This window comes from Balaenoptera acutorostrata, chromosome 3 (genome assembly GCF_949987535.1).
Source record: "Balaenoptera acutorostrata chromosome 3, mBalAcu1.1, whole genome shotgun sequence".
NCBI lineage: Eukaryota > Metazoa > Chordata > Mammalia > Artiodactyla > Balaenopteridae > Balaenoptera > Balaenoptera acutorostrata.
In genome coordinates this window covers 104,292,116-104,306,359 of record NC_080066.1, presented here as the reverse complement: position 1 = coordinate 104,306,359, position 14,244 = coordinate 104,292,116, and the positions used below count along the sequence as shown (strand labels likewise).

Genomic DNA, 14,244 nt, shown 5'->3' with positions numbered 1-14,244 from the left:
AAATATAACAGTATTTCTCAGTCTAGTCCACTTGTACTCCTAAGCAAGTGTGGATATGCCCAGAGCCCCTCCTCGGGTAGAAGCACCTCAAGTTTCTGGTTTATACAATGTACAATCCTATTGCAGGGTACAGTTTGGTTCTCTAAGGCACCTCTCTCAGACTCTCCAGGCTAGTATATTCTGGTCTGAGAACATTCCTGAATCCAGTATTGTGTAACCTTACCAAGGATCAGTTTTCTAGATCTTTGGGAGTCCTGCTAACAAGCCTGTAGACCAACCGTAGAGCTATCCTGAAGTAATGAGTCAGTAGGTAGGAAATATTTTAGAAGCTGGACACCATAAAGAATGGCAGAATGGCAGAACATATCCAAAATTACCCTTACCATAATTCCATATTTGTTTTTTTAAACAGTGTTGGTTCCTATCTGTTTGTGAAGGAGGAGGGTAATTTGGGGGAGCAAGCATCCAAGGAAACCTAATGACTTCCTTCTGTCCCTCCAGATTCATGATCTTGCAGGTCTATCAGTGGAAGTCCAGAGTGAGAACCTTCCCACTTTCAAAACAAGCATATCAGAAACAACCACTGTGGGCTTCCCTGGCGGCGCAGTGGTTAAGAATCCAACTGCCAATGCAGGGGACATGGGTCGAGCCCTGGTCCAGGAAGATCCCACATGCAGCGGAGCAACTAAGCCCGTGAGCCACAACTACTGAGTCCACGTGCTGCAACTACTGAAGCCTGTGAGCCTAGAGCCCATGATCCACAGCAAGAGAAGCCACTGCAATGAGAAGCCCGCGCACCGCAATGATTAGCCCCCACTTGCCGCAACTAAAGAAAGCCTGCGCGTAGCAACAAAGATCCAACACAGCCAAACATAAATAAATAAAAAATAAATAAATTTATTTAAAAAAAACAACCACTGTGCCAAATATCAACTATATTCCTTGATGGCAATTAAATTATTTTCACACTTCATTTGATGGAGTGGGTAGGATATTAACAATGGTAGTAGCTCTACAGTATTATTTGGAGGGAACAGTGGAGATTAATACTGTGAACTGGAATTGACCTGGACAGTCTTTGATGGGTAAAAAGGACACTGGATAGAACTAGAACACGTCAGGCTACATATAAAGTCGTACTATATTCCTACCAATCTTTTATTATAAAATTATAGTGAAAGCTCAAGTAGAAACAGCTCAAAATAAAATGGGAAAAGCAAAGACAAAGGCCAATATCAAATAGCTGGCTGACAAACAAAATGGTATTTTAAAAAATGAATAAAAGAGAGAAGGGAAAGAGGACAAGAAAAAAATTGATTTGCAAATGAGCTAAAGTAAGCCTCCTAAATGAACAAACTCAGAATGGAAGTGAAAATGAAAACCACATGGAGGGGTGGAGGAGTTCTCTGACCCCAAAACAAGAGAACAAAGGCAGATTAATACCAAACAATTTCAAATCTAATTTAGACCAAAGCTAAAACTCTGGCAAAAAGATTAAAGACAGGAAATTTTCCATTTTTATTAAAATCCAAATTTACAATAACAGAAAAACAAGGCAGATAGCCAGTGTTTATTCAAAGTCCCTTAGAAACAAAATGTAATTATGAAAAACAGAGGCCTATTTACAAGAAAAAGAGCAATGCAAATCTAAGCCAGATCAAATTTAGATGCAAGGCACAGCACGGAAGGAAGCACGGAAGGAACAGTTCCATTCTTCTTCACTTTCTTGTTTTAAAGGGGCAGCAAGTGTTAGTATCTCTTTGTATCTATTTGTAAGTAATCAACTCAGACTGGGAAATAGCTAAAAACAAACAAACAAAAAACAAAAAAACCCCAAGCATACTCTTCCTTTGGTTCTAAAAAATTCGAGGCAATAGACATGTATTCCTGACAGCACTGACCTAATTCATCAAGTAAGCACACTAATTAACTGATGTGAAAAGATCTCCAGGATACATTAAGACATAATAAAATAGCAACGTGTAGAACAATAAGTATAACATGCTAACTTCTGTGTATAATAATAGGAGAAAAAATTAAAATATGTATTTTTATTTGTTTATATTTTTATAAATCCTGGAAGAATGCACAAGAAGCTAATAAAAGTGATTTCTAGTGGGGTGGGGAAAGAAGGGCAGATGGAGGAGAGAACTGAGATGAACATTTTCACTGTATACATTTTTTGTGGTTAACTATGTGATTATATCACCTATTCAAATTTTAATCTAAAAAAAGAGAAAACTAATTTGACTTAAGTGTATATTTTCATTTCTAAATTGCTTACGCTCTTGTCTTTATGTTTTATTTTATAACAGCATTTTCTTTCAAACACTACAGAAGACCTCAACCAGATTAAAAATTAAATACTTCACACCACTGATTACGGTATTCTACACAGCTAATTTGAGGTGAAATTAATACTACCGTCAAAAAAGCCTCCCTGCTTCTTTCTTTTTTAAAAAAAATTAATTAATTAATATATTTTTGGCTGTGTTGGGTCTCAGTTGCTGTGTGCATGCTTTCTCTAGTTGTGGCGAATGGGGGTTACTCTTCATTGCGGTGCACGGGTTTCTCATTGCGGTGGCTTCTCTTGTTGCAGAGCACAGGCTCTAGGTTCACAGGCTTCAGTAGTTGTAGCATGCGGGCTCAGTAGTTGTGGCTCACGGGCTCTAGAGCACAGGCTCAGTAGTTGTGGCGCACGGGCTTAGTTGCTCTGCAGCATGTGGGATCTTCCCGGACCAGGGCTCGAACCCGTGTCCCCTGCATTGGCAGGTGGATTCTTTTTTTTTTTAATTTACTTATTTTTATTATTTATTTATTTTTGGCTGTGTTGGGTCTTCGTTTCTGTGTGAGGGCTTTCTCTATTTGTGGCAAGCGGGGGCCACTCTTCATTGCGGTGTGCGGGCCTCTCACTGTCGTGGCCTCTCTTGTTGCGGGGCACAGGCTCCAGACGCACAGGCTCAGTAGTTGTGGCTCACGGGCCTAGTTGCTCCGTGGCATGTGGGATCTTCCCAGACCAGGGCTCGAACCCATGTCCCCTGCATTAGCAGGCAGATTCTCAACCACTGCGCCACCAGGGAAGCCCGGCAGGTGGATCCTTAACCACTGCACCACCGGAGAAGTCGAAAGCCTCCCTCCTTCTGGTTAGGCTTTAGTCCATCAAAGTACTACAGTGTGATTTTCCCATCAGTCCTTAGTTAAAAAGCCTTCAATGGCTGGCCATTTGCCTAGAGAATAAGGTTCGTACTCCTTAGCCTGAGATCAGAGCTCTAAACAATCTAGCCCCTCTCCACCTTATCTCCAACTGCTCGCATTCATGATTTCTTCATTTTAACCTTTCCAGTCTGTTAAATTAGACATTCCTGAACTGGCCTGCATGTAGTGCTTTCAGCTATATCCTTCTCACCTCTCTTTCCTATAAAGTCTAACTTGAGTCCTACCAATCCTTTACCCACTCCCCATCCTCTGTAGCACATTATCATTGTCACTTAGCATATACTACTTTTCACACATTATTGTATTCCTCTTTCAAAAACAATTTTTCTAAACAATGACGATACAACACACAAAAAGACTAAAAGTAGGCATAGAGGGTACCACTAATTCAACCTTGTTTTTCCTTTTTCATGCATAATATCCTGTCCCCTGTCTAGACTGCAAGCACTTTGTCTTATTACCAATTTATATTATGGTTTTTAAGACAATGTTCTATACAAAATACATGATTAGTAACATTATTTTTTTTTAAGTAAATTTATTTATTTATTTTTGGCTGTGTTGGGTCTGTTGCTGTGCGCGGGCTTTCTCTAGTTGCAGTGAGCGGAGGCTACTTTTCATTGTGGTGCGCAGGCTTCTCATTGTGGTGGCTTCTCTTGTTGCGGAGCACAGGCTCTAGGTGCATAGGCTTCAGTAATTGTGGCACGTGAGCTCAGTAGTTGTGGCCCGGGGGTTCTAGAGCGCAGACTCAGTAGTTGTGGCACACGGGCTTAGTTGCTCTGCAGCATGTGAGATCTTCCTGGACCAGGGCTTGAACCTGTGTCCCCTGCATTAGCAGGCGGATTCTTAACCACTGTGCTACCAGGGAAGTCCTAGTAACATTACTGATGTAGGTAAAGATGACCATGATAGGGTCAGGGAAGAGAACCTGACTTGATGGGGTGTGTTTTGACACATACGATGAGGCTCAAGAAACTGAACCCATTTTTTTTTTTTTTTTTTTTTTTTTTTTAAATTTTTATTTATTTATTTATTTATTTTTGGCTGTGTTGGGTCTTCGTTTCTGTGCGAGGGCTTTCTCTAGTTGTGGCAAGCGGGGGCCACTCTTCATCGCGGTGCGCGGGCCTCTCACTATCACGGCCTCTCTTGTTGCGGAGCACAGGCTCCAGACGCGCAGGCTCAGTAATTGTGGCTCACGGGCCCAGTTGCTCCGCGGCACGTGGGATCTTCCCAGACCAGGGCTCGAACCCGTGTCCCCTGCATTGGCAGGCAGATTCTCAACCACTGCGCCACCAGGGAAGCCCCTGAACCCATTTTTTAGGCATTCTGTAGGCCTCTCTGGAGAGGTTTTTTTTTTGAGAACTACCCTTCTCTAGGTGGCCCCCCGAGATCTATCTCCCTGACTTTGTGTTTTTATTCTTTTGCTCACCTCAATTGATACATTCATTTTGGGCTAGGTTGGTTGGCATTTTGAAACTGAAAATACTTGATAAACCAAATGTGGTGTAGCCATACAAGGGAATGTTATTTGGTTATAAAAAGGAAGGAATTACTGATAAACGTTACAACTTAGGTGAACCTTGAAAACATTATGCTAAGTGAAAGAAGCCAGTCACAAAGTCCACATGATTCCATATATGATTCTATTCATATGAAAGTCCAAAATAGTTCACTCTACAGAGCAGAAAGTAGATTAGTGGTTGTTTGGGGCCAAAGAGGGTGGGAGTGGGGGTGGAGTGCAGAGTGACAGCTAAAAGGTACAGGTTGCCTTTGGAGGTGATGGAAGTGTCCTAAAATTGACTCTGATGACGATTGATTGTACTTATCTGTGAACATACTAAAATTTTTTGAATTACACACTTTAAATGGGTGAATTTCATTTTATGTGAATTATATCTCAGTAAAGTTGTTTTTTAAAAATATTGAAGACACTTTGTGGTCATGTTTTTCCTCCCCAGCCCATACCCACCTTGAACCTAGAATTCTAGTGAATTTAGAATTAATAATTATTATCTATAATTAAATGACTAGGGACTTCCTTCGTGGTCCAGTGGTTAAGACTCCATGCTCCCAATGCAGGGGGCCCGGTTCGCTACCTGGTCAGGGAACTAGATCCTGCATGCCGTAACTAGAGATCCCGCACATCATAACTAAAGATCCCGTGTGCCGCAACTAAGACTCAGAGCAGCCAAATAAATAAATATTTTTTTAAAAATGACTATTACTTGCCTGTAGCTACTTTCCTTGTCATAGCTTACTTTGTACTATAAAGAATATATAATTTTGTTTTCTGTCACCATGGGGGTATATTTAATGCCTTAACATGAATTAGTAATATATACTTGTATAAAGTAGGTGAGTCCTAATTTTGTGCTTAGATCTAAGGAATTAGACTCTTGAATTAGGACATCAAATGCATAATCTTCTTCATTAATCTAGTATTCTATTATGAAATACATGACACTTTCTAAAGCTAAAAAGCTAGAAATGCCCTTAAATATTCCACTCAAGTCTCTCTGGGACATATTTTTCAGATGACACCATTCTGATTCCTGATCCATCTCACCAAGAGGCAGATCCAGGGTAAGAAAGCCAAGCAGCAAATGCAGTCCTCCTCTAACCCCCAAGTACCCATCTGCTATGTCTCCATGTCTTCTGTTCTAGTTACACCTGTTGTGACAATGACCCACAAACATTGCTCTGTGCTTCGGCTCACCCTGATGTGAAATCCTTCCTCCCTTTCATCCTTGAAGACTAAGCTCAAAGTTAAACAACCTTTCTCTCAATAACCAATCTCAAAGTCCAGTGTATACTTATAATCAGTTCATCCTTTGGGCTCACAGAATATGTGACTTGTACCTATTTTATACTGCCTTATATGAACAGTTAATAGCTTTACAAATGTGTATCTGTTAAGACTGTAGGGGCCTTAAGAGGAAAAGACCATTCTTATATTCTCAGTTTAACATTTTCTTAGGCTAAGAGTGTTATACAGAAATATTCAATAACTTGATTAAAAAGAAATGTAACTGTAAATCACTATATTGTACATCTATAACATAGAATATTGTACATCAACTATATTTCAATTAAAACAATCAATTTAAAAAAATGTCTATAAGCATCTCATCAGATGCATAAGTTACTGTTGTGTGTATGTATCTAAAGGATGCACAGTCCTTCCCTCTACACCAGCTCTCTGAGACAAATGACAGACGCTAGCAGATTGCCAGGTAAGGTTTTAGAGGTGGATGAAGGTACAAAGAACGGATGAAAAGAAGAGTAGTTACAGGGCCACTCCAGGATACTTTTTCTTTGTGCTGGGCTCAGCTAGGTAGGTCAGGTAGCAAACAAAGGATGATTTGAAAGTTTTCGAAAGCTTTCCTGCCAAAATGCCTCTTCCATGTTATACTGCTACTAACTGAAATGTTACCACTGTTGGAGAGTCATCCAGCTCTACCCGCTGTCAAAAGGCAAACAGGCCTGAGGGGGTGGGGACAGTATGATTTTCAAACGTGCCAGCCAGCTGAATGCAAGTTGATAAGCGCAAACAGTGCAGTGGGCCAACAAAAGGTAATGCCTAGGCTCCTGTCCCAGGGAGGTTCTGACCAAGAATGGTGAAAAGGAAAACTAACACCCAGGAAGAAAGCAATAGGAGGCAAGGAAGTGCTCCAAGAGAAGAGGCTAGAGTATGAGTCAACTTCACAGGGGCTGGCAGGACGCTAATGAGCAGTGGAGCTGCCGGCAGCAGAGAAAGGGGTATTTGCCACTGCACTGTCGGAATGGAGTGACAGAATGTATGGCTGTCATGAACTATGGCAGAGGTTAGGGGTGGGGGGAACCGAAGGAAACCAACAGGAAATACAATTAGGGCTTACCAAGGATGTGGCAACTATGGAACATAAGCTGAGATCAGTAAACGAATTCAGATACTCATGAGAGCCGACAGAGAGAGAAACAACCAGAAAGCAAAGGGACAGAGGCAAGACTGATCTGAGGGAAGTGGCCATCATGTATAGTCCTTCCTTATCTTCTAACACTGTCTTTCACCTCTTTGCTTTTCTTCCATCCTTTCCTGCATTCGCATACCATCTACCTCAGTTCTTAGCTGTCTGAGAGGCAGAGAGTCAAACCACAAGACATGTGGTCTCATGATTGGTTTCATGCCAGTCTTGGCCTGTGCCCCACCCTTATCCCAAATTACACAAAAATGCAGAAATTATTTCATCTTTCTCTTTATTCTCAAAGTATGATAGTATAAAACTCCAAAAGGAATAGGCTGTTCCTTGTGTGGTCTCCAGTGTTTTGAGGAGCAGAGCTAAACCCCCAGGAATGTGACAGGATCATCTCAAAAAGCTAGCAGTAGCTACTAGGCTGAGTTGGACAGCCCCAAGTGAAATCCTGGGCAAATCCTTGGACGTGTGGTAGCGCTTGGGCTCTTGAAGAGGAATAGGGGTGGAAATCATTTTGTGATGACAACTGAGCAGAAAAGCACTCTGTACCAGAAAGGTCTGATGGGAGAAGTAGGGCAGGTGACACTCCTTTCTGTCACTACCTAAGGGCAGAGGCACGTGACTCCAGCAAGAGGCCAAAGTAGGTAGCAGCTCCTTGGATCCCAGAAGGGAGATGCCAGACCACTCCAGGGCTGGTTAACTGGCATTGTCAGGCAGTGGAATGCTAGCCATAAGAATGGAGACAAATTGCTCCAATTTCTGCGCAGCTTGCTTCCCAGCATCTAGTACTTCCTTGTGATTGGCCTTCTCCCGGCTTTCATAATCCCAGATGACCTTGTTAGTGATGAGAGAGAAGCCAAAGACTCGAAGACCACAGTGCCTTGCAACTATAACTTCTGGTACTGTGCTCATGCCTGATGTGGAGAAAGAGGGAAACCAACTGTCAGGATCCGCAAATGACTCTTTTCCTCACCCTTTAGCCTCACCTCCATTAATCACCTCGTTGACAATTCAGCATCAAGAAAACATCCAAAGCAGCTAAATTAGTGTCAAGCTTAGGGTGTTCTGCATTGCCTAAAAGAGTCGGGCCTCAGAGGGCCTTGCACATCTCTTATAAATAGAAATTTCTCTCTGTTTGTGGTCATTTTAAAGTCAGTTCTAATGATGCAATTCTATCTTCCAGCCAAAGGGTAGAGAAGGTGGCTATAATGATATTTGTTAAAATAATCAGAAACGGTCATCAAATTATGGACCGGTCATTAGCATTACAGTGGTTAGAGCCCTTGGTGGTGTGTAGTGAGTTGATGCTACAATGCAAACCTCCCACCACCTTTCAAGTCAGTTTAATTCAATCTTCCCTTAAGTCAGGCCCTCTTTCAGTTTATCATCTAGGTCTACAATCTTTTTCTCTCTTCCATCTTATTTTACCAGAACCCTCCCTCTTCAAGCCTCCAGCCAAGTTCCCCTCCTCACCAACAGCATCTGCCCCCAGCTTCTGCAGCAGACGACACTCTGCCACAGTCTCAAAGGTGGGGCCTGCCACCATCACATAGGTTCCTTCCTGTAACTCTCTCTGCTCTCCCATTTGCTTCCAGATACTGTGAGCCTTCTGCCTCATATCCCGGTCATAGGCATCAGACATGGCAGGGAAACGAACTCCAAACCTAGGGCACAAGTTGGATTATCTCAGGTTAATGGAATAGAGTAAGCTGTCTCCCAACTCCCAGACAAGTCCTTAGAGCCTACCCATCTATACAAAAAGGAGCAGGATAGCTACCTTTCATCATTGGGCCCTCTGAGAGGGTTCTCACCGCAGAAACCAGGTAGATTGATGTGATCGCGGATCAGCATGATATCTCCAACCTCAAACCTGGGGTTGAGCCCTCCAGCTGCATTGGTGACCACTAGGGTGTCCACACCCAGAAGCTGGAAAACCCTCACTGGGAATGTCACCTTAGAAGGAAAAGATAAAAGATCAGAGAGTGTTCTTTAAAATGTCACCAATCCACCCATGCAGATAAACATGATATACAGCATAAAAGACGAGAAAGAAGGGGACCAAAAATCTAACTTGCCTGGGTAGTTAGGTAATAAAATAGGAGAGCTCTCTCCCCCTTTGTCCAGACCCAATCAAGTTTGTGTCCCTGATTTACCTTCCAGAGCGGGTAGCCTTCATACATGTGGAACCTGCCCTGCATCATCACACAGCCTCTGCCATTCAAGATCCCAAACACCAGTCGACCAGCATGACCTGGCACTGTATACAAAAAAGAAAGGGAAATGAATGGACAGATGCTTTCATACAACACATATCCATTGAGTACCTCCTCTGAGCCAACTCACTGTGCTCAATAGGTGAGGGTATAATTAATCAAAAGAAAACATTGTCATCTCCACTCTCAGAAAGTTTAAGTCTGGTGGGGGAGACAGAAATTAATCATAAACTTATTTATTTATTTATTTTTGGCTGTGTTGGGTCTTCATTGCGGTGCGCGGGCTTCTCATTGCAGTGGCTTCTCATTGCAGTGGCTTCTCTTTGTTGTGGAGCACAGGCTCTAGGTGCATGGGCTTAGTTGCTCCGTGGCATGTGGGGTCTTCCCAGACCAGGGGTTGAACCCATGTCCCCTGCATTGGCAGGCAGATTCTTAACCACTGCGCCACCAGGGAAGCCCCTTATCATAAACTTAGATATAAGTACATCCTGAGATTAGAGCTATGGGGGTGAAGATGTTCAATGTGAAAACACATCAGTTTCTTTTTGAAGAAATTTCAAAAGAATGAGAAAGCCATACTGTAAGAGAATAAAATAATAAAAAATAGAATAAGTGAGTAATAATGAATGCAGTGAGTGTTGTAATTATAGACCTCTTTTCCAAAATTTCCAAAACTCTCAAAATCTGTATCCTTATTACCCTAACTAAACTATATGCTTCCTCCCTCCTGAGAGGGAGCTCATGGTATATTCTAGCTTCCTAAGGAGGCTAGGAACAGGGAAAGGGGCTGAGGTTGGACCCATACAAGTCTCCTTTGTGACCCACAGAACAGTCCTGTGGGAATAGTGTCCTGAACGGGGCATGCAGGGCCATGGGAGTGCAAAGATAACTCTCCACACAGACATAGTAACCATTATTACCATTTCTCTCATCTAACATTTCTCCTTTAATGGACATGGCCAACCTATCCCTTAGAGAATGGATGGTCTGGGAGAGGGACCAAAACAAACAGGAAGAGTTGAGGGATACTCAGAGATTGAGGCGCTTATACAAAAATTACCGGGCTTCCCTGGTGGCGCAGTGGTTAAGAATCCGCCTGCTAATGCAGGGCACATGGGTTCAAGCCCTGGTCTGGGAAGATCCCACATGCCACGGAGCAGCTAAGCCCATGCGCCACAACTACTGAGCCTGCGCTCTAGAGCCCGCGTGCCACGACTACTGAAGCCCGCGCGCCTAGAGCCTGTGCTCCGCAACAAGAGAAGCCACCGCAATGAGAAGCCCGCGTGCAGCAACGAAGACCTGACACAGCCAATAAATAAATAAGTAAAATAAATTTATTTTAAAAAAAAATTACCAGTAGTAGAGCAGAGGTGACCCAGTTAGGGAAACCCAAATAAAGTATAAAAAGTAAATTGATAAAGTTTTAAAAAATTAATCCATTTACTTAGTGCAGTGCCCTTCTCACTGCGGGTAGGAGTGGCAGGTGGAGCCAGCATCACTACTATCTCTCTTAGAAAACTTTGCACTCCCTTCTCTCACTTTTTAATATTTCCTTCTCCAACCCCATCCCCACCTCCCTGCTCCGGTCTCCCAGTCTTGCTCCAAAGGGCATGAAAAATATCTGTTAAAACTCAACTCTCCAGGGAAAGTAGAATCTGAAAAATTAATAAATAAACCAACAGAAGTTAGTTATCTGAGAAATTAATAAGTAAATCAAATAAACTACTCTTGTCCTTTACTTTGCCCTATTTCACCTGGCCCTTCCCTAAGCCTCATCCTCAGCATGCGGAACTTCCCAGACCAGGGACTGAACCCACGCCCTTGCAGTGGCAGTGTGGAGTCTTAGCCACTAGACCACCACGGAAGCCCAGCCTTAGAGCTTTTGGCCGCTATTAGGATGCTGGATACACTATCCTCAGAACTCCACTGTGCATAGGGGGTACCCTTTCCCCCTCCAAAGGGTCAGTGTGAATCAAGTCTTGTGTATTCATGTATCACCTGGGTATTTGTCTGCAAGAACATGGCAGTCTGTGTGTTCATTTGTTGCTGTGCACCAGTGTGTGCCTTACCCTAGGACTGGAGCTAGAGCTGGGGAGATTGGGAATGGCAGGAACACATGGGACAGGGAAGGCCTGACTTTGTCTGGGAGCTTACAGGCACTGCTCTTTCCACTTAGGCTACAGACTGAAAGAAATGAGAGAGGTGTGTGAGGATGTGGTGACCATGGTGTGTATGGGGAAAGAATGTGCAGGGGAAGTGTTGTAGAGCTTTAAGGAGCTGAGTCATTAAAGCACAGGAAATATGTCATCATACAGTACCATTGACATAAACATGCCCTACTAAAACATTTCTACTGGGGGAATTTCCTTCTAAAGTCATTCTGATTCTTGGTAGGTTTTTCCCTCTGTTACAACAGTTGTCTCTAGTCAAATGCTATAGAGGATAGCCAGGGTGTAGAAGCACTGCCCTCCCATCAGAATCCCATCAATATCCCCCAGTCCTATCCCTACTCCCCCTTGCCAGCACCTGTACTTTTGGGAAAGTTCGGTATTTCACTGTAGTCAAAGATCTGGGCCTGAGTTAATTTGTCACTCAGACCTCCTAACCCAGAACCACAGATCACCGCCACTTGAGGTCGGTGTTTGGTGTGAGACAAAAGCCATTTTGCAGTGTTCTGATAATCTTCATACGTGAATCTAGGAAAAAAAGGAAAACCAAGGTGAGTTTCACTTCCATCCCGAGGGTATCATAAACTAATGACCTTCAGTGTAGAAAGGCTGGCTGAGGTACCAAGGTGACAGGGGACAGAGAAGTTGGCCAAGAAGCTAGACAAGGTACTGCACAAAAAAGCAAACCCAGGCCACAATTTTGGTTGTCAACAGCTGGAGCAGAACTGACTGCATAAGTTTCTCAGCAGCAGCTTGTGAAAAATAGTCTCTGGAGCCCACCCCTACAGAATGCGGAGAGGCCCCAGAATCTCTATTTTTTACAAAAGTGCCTCAGTTTTTGAATTCTGATTCAAAAACCAGGTTTCAGAATCCTGGTCTTGAGGAAGCAGAACTCAACAGGGATTCTAGTCCCAATTTTGTCTTTTTTAGGTAAGTAACTTGTGCTTCAAATTCTTTCCTCTAATGTAAAGCAAGGGAATGTATAGGCTCAGTTTGAAAATGAATTAAAAATTTACTAACAAGCTCCAAAGACCTTTGACTCCATAAATCATGGTTCAGGTCCACAGCACTTGAACCTCTTTTACAACTTTCCCCCCCTGCCCGTGTTTCCTCCCTGCCTTCTCCTATCTTTCCTTCTCTTCATCAAGGTCCAAGGTCCTTTGCCCTTCAGAGACCTAAAGGCATACACTTACGCAGAACCCAGACATCCCCAAGAATCAACTGGGAATTTTTCTCACAATTCCAGTCCAATTCTCTCATACCTATCTGGAAAAAACAAGGAGAAGGGACGGAGCAGGGGAGGAAATGACGACTGAGGTGTGACAGAGCTGAACACAACTAACCAAGCCTCCAGAGGAAACCTCTTTCTCCAAAAGTGCTGCCTTTACAATACACCGGGCTACCCTCAGGAAAGTAGCTGGGTAAGGGACCGGGTCGGGGCAATAGAACCGGGGTCATAGAATGATGAAGAGAGAAGCAGTGAGATGGTAAAAGTTAATCAAATAGCATTCCCAAGAGGTGCCAAGGAAATGAAATAAGTGTGAAGCCATGGCCACCCAGCACATCTAGCCACAGCTTACAGGAATTCCTCAATGGCCATCAGTCTCCCAAGAATGCACGGAATCCCTGGGCACCCAAAAACCACTGTGATCCCTATTGCTGGAGACTTGGGCTGGGATTTCAAGGACCAAAGCCGAAATAAGGGTTTTCAAAGGTGAAATGGGGGGAGTAGGCAGGATCTGTTGCTCAGTTCAGTGAATAAGAATTTCCTTCTCTCCTTGGAGACGACATCCCCAACTTAATTGAACCTCCACCTTGGAGGAAAGAGAGGCGTTGTCGAGGGACGTGAGCAATCTCTCTTCTGAAGGAGGAACTCTAGATATGGGCGCCAAAAGTACCTCAGGGCTTTACCTAGACTCTAGAATGGGAATCTGTGACGAGCACGTGGGTTGAAAAGACCTCTTCCCTGTATGTGGGTGGGGGAGTACGCTCCCTCTACACTCACATCGCAACGCGTGCGTGCACGCGTGCACACACACAGACACACCGGCTCCTTTTGCGAGTAGTCTACGGTCTACTAACCTGTCCCCTTCCTGCTCTGGTGGCGCCACCCCTGCTCGATTCCCGCGCGCGCCCCTGCCAGCGCTGGCCGCCCCACTGCTCTGCTGCCTTGCCCCTGACGCTGGGCTCCGAGCCAGGCCTCTCTGCATCCCCGGGGCACTCGCTCCCTCTCCTCGCCCCCTCGGGGCCCAGAGTGCTGGGTTTCCAGGTCTCGATGACAGCCATTTCCCCTCCCCAGAGGCCTCCGGGGTTCCCTGGGCCTGGTGCCCGCCTCACCCGTTGTCCATGGTCCCGCCGACGCCCTCTCGATCAGTTTGCCCTTCTCCGCTCAGACCTACTCCACTGAGCGGAGCTACCGCCAGTCACCGGGTACGATCCACACAGCGCATTGTTTGCACCGCGCTGGCTTATATCCCCAGCTCCGGAGTCCCAGCCAATGGCAGGCGAGTACGCGGCTGGCCCCGTCTCCATGGTGACACGCCCAGACTCAATCGCCGGAGGCTAGGGTGTAAACCTAATCTGAGGTCTTCCCAGCTGCAGTACCTTTCTCGACCCTCACCCTACCCACCGCGGGGGGGGGGGGCGGTAGGAGCACCCAGCATTTCGCCTCTGCACCCATTTCTAACTGCAGTT

The 14,244-nt window shown here is 44.4% G+C and overlaps 1 protein-coding gene across 1 annotated transcript; it reads right to left on the bottom strand.

Annotated features, from left to right (window-relative positions):
• Positions 1-7,435: 7,435 nt before the first annotated feature.
• Positions 7,436-14,023, bottom strand: PNP (purine nucleoside phosphorylase). The gene is made up of 6 exons (XM_007180487.3): positions 13,888-14,023; positions 11,909-12,078; positions 9,323-9,426; positions 8,947-9,122; positions 8,643-8,833; positions 7,436-8,083 (listed from the first exon to the last, which is right to left on the bottom strand). The coding sequence occupies exons 1-6, from the start codon at positions 13,896-13,898 to the stop codon at positions 7,866-7,868; spliced, it is 870 nt and encodes a 289-aa protein (XP_007180549.1). The 5' UTR covers positions 13,899-14,023; the 3' UTR covers positions 7,436-7,865.
• Between the last annotated feature and the right edge of the window lie 221 nt (positions 14,024-14,244).

Bases quoted from the DNA above. Each gene is read 5' to 3' on its own strand.
- PNP (XM_007180487.3), bottom strand. The intron at 9,123-9,322 runs GTAAATCAGGGA...TTTCCTTCTAAG, and splicing joins AAGGCTACCCGCTCTGGAAG to GTGACATTCCCAGTGAGGGT. The intron at 8,084-8,642 runs GTGAGGAGGGGA...TCTCCACATCAG, and splicing joins GCTGGGGGCAGATGCTGTTG to GCATGAGCACAGTACCAGAA.